Source organism: Anopheles arabiensis, chromosome 2, assembly GCF_016920715.1.
Source record: "Anopheles arabiensis isolate DONGOLA chromosome 2, AaraD3, whole genome shotgun sequence".
Lineage (NCBI taxonomy): Eukaryota > Metazoa > Arthropoda > Insecta > Diptera > Culicidae > Anopheles > Anopheles arabiensis.
In genome coordinates, this window is record NC_053517.1 from 110,209,748 (window position 1) to 110,231,709 (window position 21,962).

General features: G+C 48.9%; 1 protein-coding gene across 3 annotated transcripts in view; it reads left to right on the forward strand.

Annotated features, from left to right (window-relative positions):
- The window catches only part of LOC120895627 (titin), a 154,990-nt gene that overhangs the window by 85,341 nt on the left and 47,687 nt on the right, over positions 1-21,962 (forward strand). Inside the window, exons 24-32 of one of the 3 annotated variants that reach the window (XM_040299130.1) lie at positions 44-278; positions 352-523; positions 595-781; positions 2,236-2,557; positions 2,636-3,962; positions 4,619-4,748; positions 13,147-20,222; positions 20,285-20,609; positions 21,250-21,324. In XM_040299130.1, coding sequence (XP_040155064.1) covers positions 44-278; positions 352-523; positions 595-781; positions 2,236-2,557; positions 2,636-3,962; positions 4,619-4,748; positions 13,147-20,222; positions 20,285-20,609; positions 21,250-21,324 — 9,849 coding nt within the window. Of the gene's footprint in view, positions 1-43; positions 279-351; positions 524-594; positions 782-2,235; positions 2,558-2,635; positions 3,963-4,618; positions 8,290-13,146; positions 20,223-20,284; positions 20,610-21,249; positions 21,325-21,962 lie in introns of those variants that run through there. The other 2 variants (XM_040299133.1, XM_040299131.1) reach the window with 2 other exon arrangements.

Sequence of the window (21,962 nt, forward strand, 5' to 3'; positions counted from 1 at the left end):
AAACTACACTGAGCTAAACATCCATTATTTCCTATCTTCACAGAGAACCGTTTCACGCCGATCTACGACTTTGGTTACGTTGCAATGAACTTTGGCTGGATCTATCCGGAAGACAGCGGCGAATATTTGTGCCGTGCCACGAACCTGTACGGTATGGACGAGACGCGCGCCATCATCAAGACGACTGGCAAGCCAGGCATCGTCTACGACTCGCAGCTGCCAAAGGGCATGAAGAGTATCCAGAAGATCCGCGAAATGGAAGCCTTGTGGAACTTGAAGTATGTTGCTCATGATAGTCTTTTGCTTCCTTATTCCTGCCACTAATGAAACTGGGGTTTGGTCATCTCACAGCATCCCCGAGGTCATCGACGAGACGCAGAAGCCCAAGAAGGAACCAGCCTTTGTCAGCCGCCCGGATTCGATCGAGGTCGAGGAAGGTGAATGGGCACGATTCTGCTGCCGTGTCACCGGACATCCGAAGCCGCGCGTCATGTGGCTCATCAATGGACACACCGTTGTTAATGTAAGCGATCTCAAGCTCTACCAGGGCTTTCCAAACAATCTTCTCACACCAATCTCGTCCTTCCTTTTTAGGGTCAACGCTACAAGCTCACCTATGATGGCATGTATCACTTCGATATTCCGAAGACGCGCCAGTACGATACCGGCAAGATCGAGGTCATTGCCCGCAGCTCCGTCGGTGAGGCCGTTGCTAGCTGTGAGCTGAAGATTACGCCCCGCCGCGACGACTACCGCGGTGTGCTGAAGAACTCGCCACGACGTAAGTGTATACCACCACAAACACGGCCATACGATACGATCTCACTGCACCAAAACAAGCAACTATCTTCTATACTTGCGACAGCGTTCGCTGTCAGCATACATCTATCGCTATTACTCCTACTACCACTACTCTGCATCTACTCTATCTGGTACTGTTGCCACTATCTATCACTCACACACTTACTCTTTACTACTGATTACGGCCACTCGAAAGATCCACACTGGAGACTGGTGCTTTGCTTTACCGCGGTAGAGGTCGCTCCACTCCACTCACCATACTCGGAGGGAGGGTGACCCAGCTCCACTACTACTACCTACACTAACACAGAGGTGATATAAACACGCTTCACTATTCCTACCTTCACGCCTCCCGCCGCCACCATTCTTTTTGTTCGAAACATCTCAATACTCAACGGGATGCCTTCCATCGGACCACTTCAAAGCTGATACAGTATCACAACATTCCACGTACTCCGATACTCCCACCAGAGCCAGCCAAGCCAACAAACAGTCAAACCAACAGCCATTCAAATACCCCAAAAATTCCCATTCCTAGTTCCCAATACTTTCCTTTCCTTCGGAGGATTCTCCGAAAGAATCGTCGAATTTCCTAGCAATTTCCCCCCTTTAGTGACATCAGATCTAGCATATAGCAATGCCGCTTCCTTCCCGGGGTTTGAATGAGAGAGATGCAGAGAAAAGAGATCTTCGGTGGAATACTACAACGCTGACAGACTGCTGCAGACTTCTTGAAGGCGAAGTCCCCCCGGAAGCCTACCGTCAGAGCCTCGGTCCAGAAGACATCCGTCTGGACTGCACCGTATGCAACTGATTTCTATCTCTTCCACTCCGTTTTGTATATAACTGACCTCCTTGGTGAAATGGAGAACCCCATTTCCGGCTTGTTCCATAATTTCTTGCAAATTGCAAGACTCCCCTTCCCGATTTTATGCTTGCTGTTGCGCACCCGACCACTTTCTGTTTCGTATTTCACACTTTTGTCTTCTCTGTTGTTCTCACTAATTCGGGAAGCTACTAGGTAAGGCTTCTCAAGAGAGGTAGAAGTGAGAACAACAACGAGATCATTTAACGGTGGCAGTCTCTAATGTATTGGTAACCTATTTCCCACTTTCTGCATATTAACTGCGCTCAACTTCTTCCCCCGATTTGTTCCCCACACTGAAGGCATGTCTGCATGCACCGCAATCTTTCTTCTCTCTGTGAGTTTGTGTGTGGAACTTCTATTTCCTTCGCCTTTTGGCAGCGATCATATGGCACGGTGTTTGTCTCTGTACTGTAATAATATCCCAGGACCGTGGTTGTTTTGTAAAAGAACACCCATCCCATGGTCAGGGACTCCCATACTGGGATTCCCCGTCCATGTCGGTTGTACTGTGCTCAACCACCCATCACCCAATCCGTTTTTCCAAATCCAAATTATCTGATTAACAGCATGGTACGACTACGATCTAGTCGCTTATCAGAAGGGCCGTGTAGAGACGGATCTGGAGGCGACGCTGCAGGAGGAGAAGAAGAAAAAGCGCAAGGTCGTGCAGAAGGCGAAGACGAAGAAGGAGGGCGAAACCGAATGGCAAAAGACGGTCAAGCAGAAGAAGGGCGAGGAGTACTACAGCAAGCTGGCGGAGTTGGAAACCGAGCAGCTGACGAAGGAGCAAAAGATGCGCGAAGAAAAGCATCAGTTTGCGATCCCGGGCGAGAAGGTTGTCAGTCAATCGATCGCCAAGGGTATGGCAAGTGCCTACGAGCAGACGCTGTAAGTAGCAATTGCGGATGATCGGTCAACGATCACACTCTAATACTAATCGATCTTTTTTTATGCTTTGCCAAACAGGGAGGAAACGAAGGAGAGCGAAAACGTGGAACTGATTGACGCTCCCAAGAAGAAGCTGATCCCGGAGCCAACGGAAACGTCCGTCCAGGGCAAGGAGGTGCACATCTCGCAGCAGAAGCAAACGCAAAAGGAGGTGTACGATGACAAGGAGATCATTCGTAAGATCACCGCCACCGAGACGACCGAGATGGAGCACAAGGGTACGACGCAGGAGCGCGTGGTGGAGGGCCCGGTACAGCCGACCAAACCGCCCGTCTTTACGCGCAAGATCCAACCGTGCCGGGCGTTCGAGAACGAGCAGGCCCGCTTCGAGGTCGAGTTCGACGGTGAGCCGATGCCGACGGTCAAGTGGTTCCGCGAGAACTTCCAGATCAACAACTCGGCCGACTTCCAGATCCACACGTTCGGCACCAAGTCGGTGCTGATCATCCGCCAGGTGTTCCTCGAGGATTCGGCCGTATTTGCCGTAATTGCGGAGAACCGCGGCGGAACTGCCAAGTGCAGCGCCAACCTGGTGGTCGAGCAGCGCCGACAGCAGGGCCGTGGTGGAGTCATTCCGCCCAGCTTCGTAAGCACCATCAGCGACACGACGGTAACGGCCGGTCAGTTGGCCCGCTTCGATGCGAAGGTCACCGGTACGAAGCCGCTCGATGTGTACTGGCTGAAGAATGGCCAGAAGCTGGCGCCGAACATCAAGTACAAGATGCTCGAGGAGGACAACAACTACACGCTGCTGATCATCGAGGCGTACGCGGAGGACGGTGCGAAGTATGAGTGTGTGGCCATTAACGGAGCCGGCGAGGCACGGTGCGATGCGGTCTGTACGGTGGACACACCGGTGACGCCGATCATCGAGAAGCCGGCCACACCCGGCACGGAGCGTCCACCGACGCTGGTCGAGCCGCTGAAGGACAAAACCGTGCCCGAGGGACAGTCGGTCGAGTTCCGGACGCGTGTGACCGGCAAACCGACGCCCACCGCCCAGTGGTTCAAGGGTGACAAGCAGATCAAACCGTCCAAGTACTTCCAGATGGGCAAGGATCGGGATGCGTTCACGCTGATCGTTACCGAGGCGTTCCCGGAGGACGAGGGCCAGTATCTGTGCATTGCTTCGAACCCGGGCGGTGAGGTGCACACGACCGCCACGCTGAAGGTGGTCGCGCCCGAGATGCCCGACGCCGGTCCGAAGCTGAGCGAGATGAAGGACTGCCTGGTGGAGGAGGGTTCGCCGGCCCAGTTCAAGACGACCATCGTCGGCAAACCGACCAAGATGACCGTCCAGTGGTTACGCGAGGGTCTGCTGATTCCGGAGTCACCCGATTTTCAGGTAAGGCAAAAGGCTACGGCCCTCATTTCCCTCTCAATTACATTGATTTATGGAGCAACTAAGCGTGCCACGTCGTCTCTAATGACCGTGACATGACTTGGGACATCAATTTCATGCAAGAGGTGTGGATGATGTGTCTTAATTAGGGACTGTCGTGCTGGAGCTAGTATGGCAGAATAAATTGATCTGCAGTAGTTGGCACCAACACGGGATTGGCGATCTTGTTAAATGTCACACCCCTAGGACCAACCAAGTTCGGAAATGCCTCAATTCTTCCCATTTAAATGATTTTCACGCTACTCCGACCGTGTCGCTAACAATCTCGGACAGCTGTTGATGAGGCCACCGTAGCCAAGGTAGTGCACACCGTATTCATTACCTTCGCCCTGACATTTCACGTCTCGAGGGGGGGATACGTCGTCTTGTTTATCCATCAACACGCCTACGCGTGCTCGTGCTCCTTACGTTTCGAAATTAGGTTGGCAGTCGTCCCAAAACAATCCCTCTGCCAATAAAACCTCCCATAGCTCAATCTAGAGCGATGCTAATTGAACTGTGACTCTCTAGGGACTCACTCAGTGTTTTTGCCCCATTTTCTACCTTTCTTCAACGTCCGATAACTAATGCTCCGATACAAAACGCTGTCTCTTCCGCAGATGATCAACGAAGGCAACAACGCGGTGCTGCTGATCGGGACGACCTACGAGGAAGACTCCGGTACCTTCACCTGCCGTGTGACCACGTCCGCCGGACAGGTCGAAACGTCCGCCAAACTGATAGTCAAAAGTAAGAATACTCAGTAGAACCAACACCAAACAACACCCAAAACAGCAAAACACCATCCGTAAATAATTTAGTGCTCGTCCCCCCAAAAAAAGCAAGCAAGCAAGCAAGCAAAGAACCGTTTTGACATTCTCTTCTACTATTACTTGTTTTACACACGCGATTTTTGTTTTTTTTTACACAAGTACTTACTTCTTCCATTAAATGTTTGCAACGCCCAATCTGTGTCTAACACCAGGATGATAGACACAACCACGTTAACTCCCGGAGCCGGAGAGAAGGAGGATTGTTGTTTTGCTGTTGTGCTACCATTGTTGTGTTTTGATTCTCTATAGCCCCCCACTCTTAGCCCTGTTATCTGTTGTTACCAACGCGCGTGTGTGTTTTTTTTGCGCTTTCATAATGCTGCCCTAATGGCGGGTGAAATGTTGTTGGCCGCTCCGTGTGCAGCTGACAATAATTAACCAATCAAAAGGAAGCAAAAACAAACTGGTAGATTGAATTACAAAAAGAACACTGCAAATGTTCGCGCCCAAAATGACACCATCTTGAGGGCGAGAACGAGAAGAGCAAAGACGAAACAGCGTTCGCAGCAAAGGCGCAGAAGGAGAGACGACGGCAATGTCTTGTCCCAGTAATCTTAATAGGCAAATGTCCATTTCGGTACTTTGCTTTCGTTTTGTGCTTAATTTTTACCTAATTACTTAACTAATGTCCAACGTGAAATCTTAATGGCTGACACTGATGATGATGATGATGATAGTACACATGTCGGCGCAAAGGCAGGTGCAAGTGCATACATCGCGTTTTACGACATCGTTTTTACGGATATACACATTCGGATTAGAGGAACGCTCGGTTGAATGCCAAACACAAGATATATAAATGTATAAAGTAACCGTCAAGGGAAGGCAGCAGATGAGAGGAAGAGAGCGAGAGTGAGAGAGATAGAGAGAAATAGCTAGTTTACATACATTTATAATACCCACGCGCCATGTTTTTTGATGCTGTTTTACACGTACACATGATAGCTTTGCCGAATTTTAATGATCAAGTTTACTGACAATTTATATACATCCGCGCATAATTAGGCCAGCTTAGTTTTTTCGCTTAGCTTGAAGGATATGTTAACCTAATAAACAAGAAACAAAAGCGGAAAGGAAGCGCGTTGTGTCAACATTACAAGGGCCAAAGCCATGATCGCCGTGAGGGGTTGAAGGATCAAGTCTGCTATAAAGCGAACGAACAAACGAACGATGGAGACAATCGCTTCCCTACCAATATCTAACATCAAAAACACCCATCACAATGATCAACCCAAAGTGATCAACCCATACCACCACCACACCGACACGCACACAAGCACACGATACGAAACGAGGAACGAGATCCCTTCCCACCGTCGTCCGCGAGGGAGCGAAAGGGACTCTTCCCACGAGTGTCTTCGCTATTTTTAGCAATGAAAGATAGATCGAATGACACACACAAACACAAACGTGCGTATAATACACGCACAATCGTTTTTTTGTGAGCGTCACCGGCGGATTTCGATTCCGTGTGGCCATTTTTTCCAAATTCCAAACCCAGTAGCGCTCCCGCCTCGCGGCCAAAAGCGAGCGAAAGCCGTATTAACGCCTTCTCCAACCCGGTCATACTAAAAACCTACCCCATCCGACTCAGTGTACGACTTCATCCCGGTACACCATCCGTTGCGAGATTGGCGAGCAAGTGAAAACGTCCGGAATTATTACGTTTCGGTTGGTATGAAAACGAATTGAGTACGAATTGAGGAATCAATCTTGTGTTCTTTCGCTTCAATTCTAATCAGTCCATTTGTCTCCTTTTTTACTACAAAACACAAGCGCAAACACGTAACATGTACACGTTTTCATTTCCCACCACCCACCACCCACTGGGACATATTCACATGTCGTCGACCCATCAATCGTTCGTTCGTTCGTTCGTACGTGGCGTTCTCGTTTGCGAGGGCGTCAGAAAAGTATGCAGAACCCAAAAAGAACCGTCTTTAGCATCCCTCCCAAAACCTTACCAAAGCGTTTTCTTTTGCCTCGGCTCATCAAGATTAATAGCCAGCGTCTATCACAATGTCCGTTACACATTCTGTTTGGCTACGAAATGCGCACCGCACGTCACTATTCAGGGCCACTCTCGACGCGGCACCGGCACCGAAACGAAATGGGTGCAGTTTTTTCATGTTTTTTGTGGAAGAATTTTGCAACGTCCCTGAGGATGGCGTTATGCACCAACCATGCGAATCTCGCGAATCTCCCGCCCGGCAAAGAGTGCCAGGAGGGCGCAGGAACCAACTCACGATCTACCTAATTATATTTGGCCACGTCGTGTTCCACGGCTTGGAGGGCGGTGGTTTGGCTGGCTTGGTCAAATTTGTGAACGCCGCGTGCCGTGTGCAGCGCACGCGACGGATGCCCGACTTTTACTTCTCAGAGGAGGACAAGCGAAAACACACGCTGATGAGTTGCAAAGGTGTGAGCATACAGGCGTTTGGAATATTCCAACTCACCGGTGACTCAACCGGCCCCAAAATGCTTTTCGCTGGGGGGGGGGCGCGCGCGTGTAACGTAAGGTGAGCTGATGACAAACCTGACGAGATCTGTTGTTGCACCCCACTAGCAACCGTGTATTTTCGGGGTTTTTTTTTCACACGGCGGCGAGGAGCCGGACGTTCTAATTATAGGACGCCATCGCCGTCGTGCGGTATATAGCGCACCTTCTGGCGGCCACATGCGCTACAGCGTGGTTTGCACACGGAAAAATTGAACGGGCGCGTTGTGTTTGCTTCCCGGAAAACCTCCCCTTTGAGGTCCACTGGAGGGAGCGCGGATGATTCATGCTGACCTTCATTGGGGGAGAAGCTGAATTATGTTTGTTTTATGGCAGGGCGCAAATTACAGCTACTGCAGACCGCATGGTGGTGTTTTTTTTTGTTTTCATTTCTTTCGAAAGGGGTTTCTTTCGATTGATTTTCGGATGATGAGTGAAGACGGCTAGCGTAATTAAAGGTTTCGATTTGTTGTTCTTTTTGGTGCGTGTTTAGCTTTACGAGACTCGGTAGTTTACTTTATTGCGTATGAAAGATATAAACCAGAACATTGGATTTATGAGGCTCGTTACTTACCTTGAAGGTTTGGGATCGATCACTTCGAAACCGTGCAAAAGATACACTTTGGAGAGGATAGGAAGCGATGTTACTGAGGTCCAAGTGAGGCGAGATAGTGAGTAGTACACACTTCTTAACCCTTGTGGTTTGCGCAGAGCAGAAGATCATTGAAAAGCGCGCAAAAAAAGATGGCAATTGAACGGAACGGATTCAGTTTAGGAAGATCAGAAGATAGGAGAGCAGAAGGAGCGAGCAGGAAAACAATTATGTAACCCCCCCTTTCCCCTTCAGAATGCTTCAAACTTTGTGCGGCGTCTAGTGCTTCTTCGAGCTGAATAATTAGCAATAAAGATTTCATTACTAAAATAGATTTCGTTAGCCCCCGGCGGGGTGATATGGCAAGAGGAGGGACACTTGCAAGAAACTGCCGTTCGAGAGAATAATCGTTCGTATCGGGTACTGCTGCAGGTAGCACGTACCAAGAGAAATTTTCGAATGGAAGATGAACGATTGTCGAGAGATAGGTAACATTGTTGCTATGGTGCAGATGTTGGAAATAGCAGACACAGCGTTGTTGCGATCTTGATTAGCGTACAAATCGATCAACAAACTTCGATCCTCTCGAGCACTGGGGCAGGAGACTTTAGGCGATGCAGAAATATTCTAGAACCTTCTCCGGATTTCCCGCGTTCCGTGCATGAATCATCGCGTAAACTTAGTAGGGACATCCATCTCCCAGGTGGGTCAGTTGTTGACTCAGTTCCTTTCAATACAACAATGACGCTACCCACGCGGATCGAGCTTCTGGGGTGTTTTTGGACGATGATGCCATTTGCCGTGTGCCGCATTGTTGTCACACCTGTCCCGGTTCGTTTGATCTACACTTTAGCGTTGTTGTGCCGAGACCGACTTGTTGTTGACACCGATGTATGCACTTGCCCGAATGTACAATGTCTAAAGATGCTGACGTAGCGTAGGGAAGAGTAGTTACCACCGACCTGCCGTCGATATCGATAGAGCCTCCTCGCGGCCAGTTTGCACCAATCCGGCATCGCCTGTGTCCTGTTCAAAAAAGAAACGATATTCAAGCGTTAGTAAACGTTACGATCCGTCTGCAGCCGTTAATGCCGTTACCAAATGTACTGCAGCGTCCTCAAGATTGTGGTTGCAGTTTGGATGCGTACATGAGCTTGTTTATGACATCAACAACAACCGCCACAAACACACACACACACACACACATCGTAACATTAACGCCCAATTACAATTTGTTTTAAAAATTCGGTAAAAATAGATTCGCGCCTTTGTTTCGTGTTTGCCATTTGCAATCCATTGCCATCCTTTAACCCCTGCCTGCGATTTCCTGGCTGCGTAGACTCGTGCTCCTACAGCCTGGTAAAACCTGTTTGACCGCAGTACAACCGGGCGAATGACCCCGAACGTTCTGGGCAAAGTCAAAGGCACGCTACACGCTTTCGAAATCGCATAATGGCGCCTGGCAAGAGCGTTAATAGATTTGTGTGCTTGTGTGCTGACGTTGTTCTTGGTTGTTTTTTTTTGTAATTTTGCTTTCGGCTACTCAGGCCTCCTCTCAAAGGAACAACAGCCTAACCAATAAAATTCCGCTGCAGCAACTGTGGTAACAACGATAACAAGCGCCCCAGAAACAATATACTTATCTCGTCAGCTTTGCGGAGGATATTTAGTACACGCTGTGCTGCAACGCACGAACCTGTTGCATGTTGTTGCGTGTACTGCTGCTACTGCTACCACTTATAACTACTGCTTCCTTGTTCTTGCTGCTTGCTGCTGTACACCCTCCAATCCAATGGAGAGGTGTGCAGGTGCGTGTTTTGGTCGAAGAAGTTCGGAGCTCACTGTATCGAACAGGACAATATGCTAAGCTTAGCTGCGAGTACACCAACACACCGAGTAGCATTGTAGAGTAGAGTGCAATCGATCCGATCGGACTTAGGCTTAGAGCAATAATAATACGATCGAGGGTTCGATCGTGTACCCCCAACGCTTTTCCCGTTGTTACAGCTTGCCGTGTTATTAGATTGTAAGACTTATTTATTAACAAATTAAACATCAACACTTACACACACATTGTGTGGTACACTTAAGGATGATTTAATCGCGCTTTAACCAACAAAACCTTCTCTCCACACCTTTGTCACTATTGCTGCGCGATCGGCGACTAATTATATGTATGTTTTTATACGTTTGTAAGTAAGCAATAAAACCGAACCTGGAGAGTAATACATTAATAATAACAAACAACAAAAAAACAAACAAAACAACACGCTTCACTTCATTTCGACTCCTTTACGGCCCGAATCACTTCCACTTTTCCCCCATTGCTTTTTGTTCACTAACTCTCCCTTCGAGCCCCGATTGGTGACTGCCCTCTAGTGGAAACCGGAAGCATCTGCATGATGCTGCCACAATGGTTTTGGGTTTTCGGGTATGCATCCCATTTCACTATTTGCAGGACAACGAGCTGTTGACAAACATGCCATTCGCGTCATCTCCTCGCACACACAGCCCCACACGACGACACCAGCACACACAACCATCAGCGAACGACGCCAGGATTCGAGTTCGAAAACGTCACGCGACAACAGCTAGTAGATTAGAAGCCTGCTCGAATTGGAATTAGCTCTTGCTGCTTTTTTCCTTTTTGATTCCCTCGTTCCCCCGCTCCATGGTATTTGTGTTCCCCAGCCTGTGCCGCTAACTGTCCCAGCCCTCCAGGCCCCTAAGACCCGTGTGTCCGCCTGGACTCGAAAACCGGTTCGAAACCGTCCAACCGAGCTAACCACACTATATCGACTAAAGTGACCGGTCGGTTAAAAAGAGAGCACCCGGGTAACCGTTCCGTGTTGTGCCTAATGTCGTCCCGCTCGGCGCAGGCGCATCCGGTCCAAACGTGCGCTCTCGCGCGCACACAGACCATCGGAGAGATATTTTAAGAAATGCCGAAAATAATTAATAAGGGTCACTCATACTCACGGTGCTCCACGTACACACAAACTCACGGCTCCGGCGAGAGAACGAATCCCGCGAGATCGGGAGCTAGGAGCTAAAATTAAACATTTCCGTCCCGCGGTCGTCCCGCGGCCACTTTCGAAACGGTTCGACAGCAGCCGTCGCGGAAGCTAATCCGTTCTCGGGTGTTTTGCTTTTTTTTTCGCGAACCGGTTCTTGGGTTTAACCCGGGTATTTCGGATGCTGTCAGTGCTTGTCAACTTTGAGTCGCAAGTACGGCCGTACGGACTAAGCAGGATCGCCGTCGTCGTCGTGACATGACATCTTCACCGCACACACGATTGTCTGCACTCGCGGGAACGATTTATGACCCCATTTCCGCGCAGTTGGCTGTACCGTACGCCAAGTGCACTCCTTCCCTCGGTGACGGATATATGTTCAACTTTTCTTTTCGATTCATTTCTTCCACACTCTTTGTTTGCCACTCACTTTCGCATTGCGCAAGTAGTGATAACATGAGTAGCAAGAGTGTCTGCTTGTTCTACTCTTTATCCTGTTTTCGGCTCCTCTGCCTAACGATGTCGTTTAAACGCAACTTATTTTTGATGCAATATGAGACTGTTCATGTTGAGAGCTTGTTTGTCTTGCGGTTATTGTTTGCGCGCTAGACAGGAAGAGTTCGCGAGTTGCGCGCAAGTGATAAATGTCTAACAAAATTTACAGGATTAGCTTTAATTGAGGGGGAAGAATGCTCGTCGAACACATTTGTACGACGCAGGAAGGTTACAACAGCACACCTACGGCAGCAGTGTCGTGGTGTGGTGGTGATAATTCGTTGAAATGAAAAATAATTTATATCTGTAGGTCTGTCATCAAACTAATCCGCCGGCGATGCGTGCCGCTCTTGCGTGGATGAGAAGGTGATGTACCTTGACAAAGACCTCATAGTAACGCACACTTGAATGGTCCATTCATGGTCTCGTGTTTCATGGTTTTTCATAAATCTTTTGTGGTAGCTACGATAAAACAAAAACTTCCCATTATTGGGAGATTCTCCTTACTAGCTTCACAGATTGATGTAAGGGTTAGTAGTGTACGCTATAGTTGAGTACTTCATCACCAAAGGCAACACGTGACTTCAAGGATAGGATTCTAATATAGTATCTACCAAAATTAGAGGTCGAAGGTTTTGGTCAAGGCGATCGAACGCCTCGGTGAAGGGTATTTGTCAAGCGTGTTTTTCGCTTACCAACGTTAGTCACAATATATTTCCTGTACTCCTGTACCAATGTGAATCATCCGGCTGTTGTTGCCTCGTCAACGGTATAAACAACCGAATGACACACAAACTGACCATCACAATGTCAACTATTCTTCAGCGTTTCAAGGATGAAACCATCAGTGTACCATGACTAATCGCTCGCGTTTGCATAGTGACCATCAACTTGACTATTTTCCCAAAGCAATAGAATTTTAATTGTACACAAGTAGGAGGAAAACACCATGAGTAATACGATACGCCCTTTCTACTTTTCTCCGACCAAAACCAAACGATGATACATTGCACGAAATAACGACCACATTGCACTTATAGCATGTTGATGTGGGGTTACCTTTCGCGAGCTAGAATGCATAGCGCGCTCAAGGTACAATAAAGTCAGTACACCATTACATTCCTTCAACCATGACCAAGATCCCACGGCCATTTTGCACTTCACGTACGAGACCAATTCCTTGATGAGCTAATCCAGACATTCCTGCCCTGCTAAAAATAACCCATCATCTCACCTTTACTACACCTTCGAACGCAACGCAAAGTGCAAAATAACAACGTGCCATATACTCCCCGAAGAATAGAAAGTGCTTCTCTCCACCACTTTTTCCAAAAGTTCTTTCAACACTCAGCATCGCCTGTTCGTTTGTGTGGAAATGTGTATGTGTGTGTGTGTATTTGTGTAGACCTGTGGACGAATTAGACCACGTAACGCCATCTGTTTACGCTTAGCATTCCATACACCCGTTGGTTCGGTGCGCTATTCGCTTCATAAATTTTGATTCTCTCCCCACATCCGAACGGTGTTTCTTCCAAACAACTCCCGCAGGTATCTCCCCCGACTGCCTCATTTACCACTGCGCCCTGTTTATTTTTGCCTGCCGAGGTGTATGCATACACTAACACTGCTGTCCCCCCATTCCGATCGAACGGATCATCACCGTGTCAATCGGTTGCTAAATCATTAACGTTTTCGTACACTTTCCCTTTTTACGCAGAGCGTCGAAAGCAGCTGCGACAGGTGCACGGTGCTGCTGGAGTTCACCTCCAACAGCAAAAGGATGTGCAACCGACACAGCAATTTTCGTCATCGACCACCTCTGCGACTGCTCAACAGTTAAGCGATACATCGTACGATAGTAGCACCGGTACGAGCGAAGTTGACACCGAGTTCGTCCCGCAGGGTGATGAAAATTTGCCATGGAGACGATCTCGAAGCCTATCGCGAGGGCCAACCACTGAGGCTGTTGCTCCATGGCGGCGTGCCTCTCAAGATCGACGTACGTCCCGCGATCGATCACTGTCGATCGATAAACGCGAAGAGATCAAGCCATGGACGGCCGAGGTAGTTAAACTGAAGAAAACGACCAAGGAACGTAAAACCATCGAGAAAGAAAAACTCGAAACGGTACAATTGAAACCGACACAAATCCAGAAGCCGCAGATTAAGCGCGAACAGCTAGAGAAGGTCGAACTGAAGACAGTGAAACGTGAGCAGGAGATATCCGAGCTTAATATGGAAGAAATGGTTCAAGCCATCATCGGAGAGCAGGAAGATATCGACCATATAGATTATAATGTTCAGAAATTACGTCACGATGAGGATATCTCTATTCTAGAGATTCAGCAGCAGGTGGATGAATTAATTCGCAAAGACTCGCAAAAGGCGGAAGGAGTTGCCTGGCGTCGAGGGGGTCCAAGAAAGGAACAGCCTCAAACCGGTAGGGAACAGTTCGTCGAAACTGACGAGAGCACTATGCTTAAGGTAGATCGAAACGAAACAACGACAGAACTAGAACAGCAAAAACTCACTCTGGACCAGGGAGCTGGCGTAGCGTGGAGACGAGGCAAACGTCCGGAGCCAGAACATCAACCTTATGCACAGGTGGAAGATTCTACCATGCTAAGTGTCGATCATTTAGAAGAGCAAGAAGCGAAACAGCAACAGCCCGAGCTCCAGCCAGTTCCTTGGCGACGAGGACCCAAAGAAACTACACCCAAACCCGTAGAGTTTACGGAACGAGAGGACTCTTCTACGCTCAAATTGGAGCAAACCGAACAAGAACTGTCACAAGATTCGAAACCAACCGAGCAACCGGTTGGCTGGAGAAGAGGACCGAAAGAAAAGAAGCCTGTTGTCGAACCAGCAACAGAAGAGCCGGCTCCAGAAGACCAACCAGAAACGCAACTGCCTCCATGGATGCGGGGACGAAAACCAGGACCAAAGCGAGAATTACCAAAACAACCCGAGCCGGAAAAGGTCGAGCAAGTAATGCTCAAGCCTACACCTCGCCAGAAGAAGGAGCTTCCGAAAGAGGCTATTGAGGAGGTCTCGCTCAAGCCTGTCCCCAAGAAGCCAGTTGTGGAGGAGGTTGCTACTGCTGAGCCCGAGGAAGTCGAGGAAAAGACAGTCAAGATTGTCAAGAAGAAAAAGCCAAAGTCCGTCACACAACAGGAGTCTCTTGAGAAGCTGGAGTTTACTTCCACGGAGGTACCCGAAGTAGAGAAAATGGAGATGCCCGAAAAGCTGGAGGAAGTCAAGCCAATCGAGCCTGAACAAGAGCCTGAGAAGCCCAGTTGGCGTAGACAACAAAAGCCTAAGCCTCAAGAGGAAGTGCCAGAAGAAAAGCAATGGCCTACTGGTAAGCGACGTCCTCTTCCAGAAGAACCGAAGGAAGAAGTCGTTCTCAAACCAATTCCAAAGCCTACGAAAGAAGTGGAGCCTACAGAAAGCAAGGAGCCTACGATCAAACCGAAACCAATGCCAGAACTCGACGATAAACCCGAGCCTGAGCTAGAACTGGAGAAACCAGCCGTACCGGAAGAGGACACCAGTCTTCCTCCGTGGCGTCGTGGCAAGAAGCCAGTAGAGAAGAAGCCTCTTCCTCCTCCGGCTGAGCCTGAAAAGGTCGAGCAAGTAATGCTCAAGCCTACACCTCGCCAGAAGAAGGAGCTTCCGAAAGAGGCTATTGAGGAGGTCTCGCTGAAGCCTGTTCCCAAGAAGCCAGTTGTCGAGGAGATTGCTCCAACTGAGCCCGAGGAAGTCGAGGAAAAGATAGTCAAGATTGTCAAGAAGAAAAAGCCAAAGTCCGTCACACAACAGGAGTCTCTTGATAAGCTGGAGTTTACTCCCACGGAGGTACCCGAAGTAGAGAAAATGGAGATGCCCGAAAAGCTGGAGGAAGTCAAGCCAATCGAGCCTGAACAAGAGCCTGAGAAGCCCAGTTGGCGTAGACAACAAAAGCCTAAGCCTCAAGAGGAAGTGCCAGAAGAAAAGCAATGGCCTACTGGTAAGCGACGTCCTCTTCCAGAAGAACCGAAGGAAGAAGTCGTTCTCAAACCAATTCCAAAGCCTACGAAAGAGACAGAGCCTAAAGAAACTAAGGAGCCTACGATCAAACCGAAACCAATACCAGAACTCGATGATAAACCCGAGCCTGAGCTTGAACTGGAGAAACCAGCCGTACCGGAAGAGGACACCAGTCTTCCTCCGTGGCGTCGTGGCAAGAAGCCAGTAGAGAAGAAGCCTCTTCCTCCTCCGGCTGAGCCTGAAAAGGTCGAGCAAGTAATGCTCAAGCCTACACCTCGCCAGAAGAAGGAGCTTCCGAAAGAGGCTATTGAGGAGGTCTCGCTGAAGCCTGTTTCCAAGAAGCCAGTTGTCGAGGAGATTGCTCCAACTGAGCCCGAGGAAGTCGAGGAAAAGATAGTCAAGATTGTCAAGAAGAAAAAGCCAAAGTCCGTCACACAACAGGAGTCTCTTGATAAGCTGGAGTTTACTCCCACGGAGGTACCCGAAGTAGAGAAAATGGAGATGCCCGAAAAGCTGGAGGAAGTCAAGCCAATCGAGCCTGAACAAGAGCCTGAGAAGCCCAGTTGGCGTAGACAACAAAAGCCTAAGCCTCAAGAGGAAGTGCCAGAAGAAAAGCAATGGCCTACTGGTAAGCGACGTCCTCTTCCAGAAGAACCGAAGGAAGAAGTCGTTCTCAAACCAATTCCAAAGCCTACGAAAGAGACAGAGCCTAAAGAAACTAAGGAGCCTACGATCAAACCGAAACCAATACCAGAACTCGATGATAAACCCGAGCCTGAGCTTGAACTGGAGAAACCAGCCGTACCGGAAGAGGACACCAGCCTTCCTCCGTGGCGTCGTGGCAAGAAGCCAGTAGAGAAGAAGCCTCTTCCTCCTCCGGCTGAGCCTGAAAAGGTCGAGCAAGTAATGCTCAAGCCTACACCTCGCCAGAAGAAGGAGCTTCCGAAAGAGGCTATTGAGGAGGTCTCGCTGAAGCCTGTTCCCAAGAAGCCAGTTGTCGAGGAGATTGCTCCAACTGAGCCCGAGGAAGTCGAGGAAAAGATAGTCAAGATTGTCAAGAAGAAAAAGCCAAAGTCCGTCACACAACAGGAGTCTCTTGATAAGCTGGAGTTTACTCCCACGGAGGTACCCGAAGTAGAGAAAATGGAGATGCCCGAAAAGCTGGAGGAAGTCAAGCCAATCGAGCCTGAACAAGAGCCTGAGAAGCCCAGTTGGCGTAGACAACAAAAGCCTAAGCCTCAAGAGGAAGTGCCAGAAGAAAAGCAATGGCCTACTGGTAAGCGACGTCCTCTTCCAGAAGAACCGAAAGAAGAAGTCGTTCTCAAACCAATTCCAAAGCCTACGAAAGAAGTGAAGCCTACAGAAAGCAAGGAACTTACGATCAAACCGAAACCAATGCCAGAACTCGATGATAAACCCGAGCCAGAGCTAGAACTGGAGAAACCAGCCGTACTGGAAGAGGACAACAGCCTTCCTCCGTGGCGTCGTGGTAAGAAACCAGTTCCCAAAAGGGAAATTCCTGCTCCGGAACCTGCTGTCATGGAGACTGTTACTCTTAAACCAACATCAAAACGGGCTAAAGAATTGCCTCAAGAATCGATCGAGGAGGTATCGCTGAAGCCTGTGCCTCAAAAGTCAGAAGTTGAAGAGGTCCCAGCCGACAAGGTGTCAATAGCTGAGGTGAAAGATATCTCCCCAAAGAAGGTGAAGAAACCAAAACGAAAGGAGGAATTGGAACCGCTTGAAAAACCTGTCTATCCTGAGATTCCTGAACAAGAGGAAGTGCAACTGGAGAAGACGGAACACATTCCGGAAGAAGTACAAAAAGAGCCAGAAACAGTTCCAGAACAACCTCCATGGCGAAGAACTCCAAAACCAAAACCTGTTGCAACCGAGGAAGAAGAAAAGAAATGGCCAACAGGTAAGAGACGTCCACCAGTTGAGGAACCTAAGGAAGAAGTGGTGTTGAAACCGATTCCTAAACCGACTAAAGATGTCGAACCACAACCAGAGCAACAGATCACAATCAAACCTAAGCATCCAGAACCAACACCAAAGGAGGAAATTCCCGAAGTAACGCCTTGGCGTCGTGGAAAGAAGGAAAAGCCACCGGTCGAAGAGGAAGAGCCTAAAGAATGGCCGAAAGGAAAACGAAGGCCACTGCCGGAAGCTCCTAAGGAAGAGGTGGTACTAAAACCAATTCCTAAACCATCGAAAGAAGAACCTCCCAAACCAGCCGAAGAACCAACGATCGTTCTGCCTAAACCTACAGTTCAAGAGCCCGAGGAACCGAAACCGGCCCCATGGCGTCGTGGAAAGAAGGAACTTCCCAAAGAAGAAACGCCCAAGGAAGAAATAACACTCAAACCAATCCCGAAACGCGAAGAGCCCGAGCAAACGGTGCAGGAAGAGATCATCCTGAAGCCAGTTCCAGCTCAACAAGCATTGATAGAGGAAATCCCGGCACCGCATGAATTACAACCCGTCCGTGATGTGAAGATCGAGGAGACTGTAACCAAAAAGACGAAGCGCATCAAAAAGCAAATCATTAAACCAATGTTCCCCGAGTCGGGTATTGCCGAGGTGGAAGAATCGGTGACTTTCGAGGAACCCGAAGAACCGGCGCAGGTTGCAGAGACGATCGTAGACATTGTTGCGGAGGAGGTACTCGATCTTATCCCTGATCTTGCACCACGCGAAACTGCTAAAAAGCGAAAGTCACGCAACAAAAAGCATGTCGTCTTCAAGGAAGAGCTGAGCACGTTTGCAATGGAACCAGAGGAGGAAGAGGAGCAAGAAGAGGATGAAGCAGAGGAGGAGCAGGTGCAGGAGATTTCGCGTTCCAGCATAACGCTCACTCGTCCTGATAGCAAACCGGCACCAGTGCCGGTAGAAGAACTCAAGATGGAAGAACAGACCACCGAGTTCCGCAAAGAAATGGAGGTGCGCGTGCAATCCAACATTGTCAAGAAGGAAAAGAAGCGTCGTGTCTTTATCGACGACAGTCAACCGCTTCCTGAGCTGGAAATCATTACGCAGAAACGCGTCCAAGAAGTCACGGATAAGATCGCCGAAGAAAGCGTACGAGAGGATCGTCAACTGATCGAAACAACGCAACAACAAATTTCCGAGACAAAGATTCAGGAGCAAACAGTGAAGATTAGCAAACCGAAGGTACAACCGCCAAACATTGTGGAGAAGCTGCAGCCACAGATCTGTGAGCCAGACAAACCGGTTCTGCTGCGATGCCGCATCGAGGGTGTTCCATTCCCAACAGTGCAGTGGTACTTTAACGACACGGTACTGTTTGCCAGCTCCGAGTACATCATGAATGTGGTGGAAGATGTGGCCACACTGGAAATTGCCACCGTGCAGCCTTACCACGTCGGTATCTACACCTGCGAGGCGAAGAACGTCGCCGGAGTGGCTATCAGCAAGGCAAACATTGTCGTGCAGGAGAAGCCTGAGCACGGCGAGGCACCTCGGTTTGTAGTGCCGCTAAAGATTGAGCTAAATGAACAGAAAACGGTCGCAACTATCACCTGTCAGGTGGCGGGCATTCCCACTCCCAAGGTGCGCTGGTTGCGTGACGAGATTGAGATAATCGAGGAGGAGGAAGAAGAGATCGAAACATACTACGAAGAACGCACCGGACATGTGCGACTGACCGTCAAGCATCCAAAGCAGAACGTACCGGTGGTTTTCACTGTCGTAGCAGAGAACAAGTTCGGCAAAGCAGTTGGCAAAGCGAACGTGTACATTCAATCGGTAGTGATGGAGCGAGCCAAACCATCCGCCGTTGCGCCACAGATCGTGCAGCCGCTAGAAGCACAGGTGGTTCGTACCGGAAGTACGCTTGTTTTCGAGTGTCGGTTCACTGGTCAACCAAAGCCTACGGTGAAATGGTTCCGCAACAGCAAGGAAATCGTCGAGGAGGAAGAAGAAGTCATCATTACGACGGAAGAGTACTACAGCCGGCTGGAGATTCGCCGTGTGACCCGCCAAAGAGGTGGCAAATACGAGATTACGGTCATGAACGAAGCAGGACAGGCTAAATCGTCCGCCTCGGTTGCCATCTCGGACGCTACCGATACGGATGAGGCTAAGGCACCGCGCTTCATCGAACCGCTGGTGCCGAAGCTGATCGCCGAGGCCGAGGTGTGCATACTGGAGGCGTCGGTCGAGAGTTACCCAACGTCTACGTTCCAGTGGTTCAAGGAGGGTGCTGCGATCAAGTCGACCAACGAGCAGCGCATCGTCACGAAGGAGAACCGTTCGATACTGATCATCGAGTCGTTCACCCGCCGGGACACGGGTGCGTACACGTGCCGGGCGGAGAATGTGGCCGGTTCGGTAACTTCCACTGCGACCGTCCAAACGCTGGACACCATTGAAACCGAGGAGGTTACCGAATACATATCACCGCGGTTTTTGGAAACAATCAAACCGACGCGTGTTATGGATGGAGAGCGCTTAACGCTTGAGTGCCAGGTTGTGGCGATGCCGCTGCCGAAGGTCCACTGGTACCACAATGCGCAGCTGATCCAGGAAACCAAGGACAAACAGGTACAGCAGGACTCTACCGGGCGCTGTGTGCTCTCGATCAGCGAGGTATTCCCGGAGGATAAGGGTGAGTATACGTGCGTGGCCACCAACAAGATCGGCGAGGCCATTTGCCGCGCCACAGTCAACGTGGAGCCTTTCGAGTACGTGCCAGACTCGGAGCAGTTCCGTAGCTCAGAAGAGGATTTGTTGACGGATAAGGTAAGACATGAAATGTTGCCCATTTCTTGCACGATTCTGATCAAGCTTTTTTTGCGCTCCAGTCTATTTCAACACTCGAAGAGTATGCGGAACCGATCGAGTATGCGCCGCAGATAGTGAAACAACTGCCCACGATCATACACTCGCAGGAGCGCGAGTTGACTAAGCTGGAGGTGAAAGTACTTGCCCATCCGAAACCACAGATACGTTGGCTAAAGGCCGGCGAGGAAATCATCCCATCGGACGAGTTCCAGATTGAAAACTTTGACGATGGCACGTCGATACTCATCATCAATGACATCTACCCGGACGATTCTGGGGAGATTACCTTCGAAGCGCACAACGCACTCGGCGTGGCCATGACAACTACGGAGCTAGTTGTAGAAGGTACTTTCAGGGGACGGCTCACACGTGAGACAACCCGAACGAGTAGTAGTGCTCCCCGCCCGCTTGTTGGTGGTGATGGTAGCATTTGTAAATACGCTTTACTAAAAACGCTTTCTTCTTTTTTACGATTATAGTAGGCTGTGTAGATATGAAAGTCTGTCTTTTCTCTTGTTTTCTGTAGGATGCTTTCTCTTCTCTAACCTGCTCTAATTGTATTTGATTTTTCTCTATTTCTTCCTTTACAGCTTGTATAGTACTTGTTTTGATGAATTGTATGCATTAATCTTTCTCTTTTCTATATTTTCTATCAACCCTTTCTTCTATTCCTTCCTCCAATCCTAAAACCAAACACATGGGAAATAAAAACCTTCCACCCCCAGTATAATCAAATAAAACACTACCACAACTCTCTTTCTCACCCACTTACCGACAAGTTTCATCTATTTCAAAAAGAAATGAAAAAACAGTGAAAAACTTACCATAAACTGCACTCACCCCAAAACTGCCAGATATATCAATTAAACAGTACTTCACTACTTCAAAAGTCAAATGCCACAGTATTCAAACACTCGACCGGATACAACACGGCGTTCGCACTACGGCACGGAACTAACTTTCACTTTGTTGTACGCTCTTCCAGAAATTGTCGGAACCAAAGCGTATCGCAAACCAGAATGGGTACAGCACATGGAGGAACTAAAGGAGGCACTGCAAGGTAAACCATCTCTTCTAACCGAAATCGACACATCCCGTAACACCACCACCACCACGACCTCCATCGTGGATGCGGTGCAGTTGTATCATCACTTCAAAATTGTATCTTTCACAACAGTCACAATCATGTACAAACTCAAATTCACGTATTCACGTTCACCTTTGATTGTTCCGATCAGCACAATCTACCAGTTGAAGCCACCATAAACTTTTACTGTACGCTTCAACTTACGCTTCACGTAGTAGAACTGCATGCATTTGTGTTGATGTCTTTCCGATTGTTGTTTTGTTTACGTTCGAGTGTACCAACGCTATCGTTTATCGTTTTTTCACGTGTTCAACACTAACTTTATTGTGTCGTCTTTTGCTGGTTCAAACTAACACCGTTTGCACGCCCTTTTTTACACAGAAAGTAGCACCGAAGAGTTGGACGAATTTCTGCAGCTGGAAGCGTACTGTCGCGACAGTAGTCCGCCTACTAGATGAAAGCACGTCAAACACATGCATGCACCGTTTGACAGTTCTCGTTCGGACAGCTGTTGTTTGTTTGTTTGTTTGTGTGGTTGCTGTTGCACGCCAGAGTGTAGTGTTGTAATGTAAAATAGCGTGTAAATTGTTTAATTTGGTTACCTGTACTCA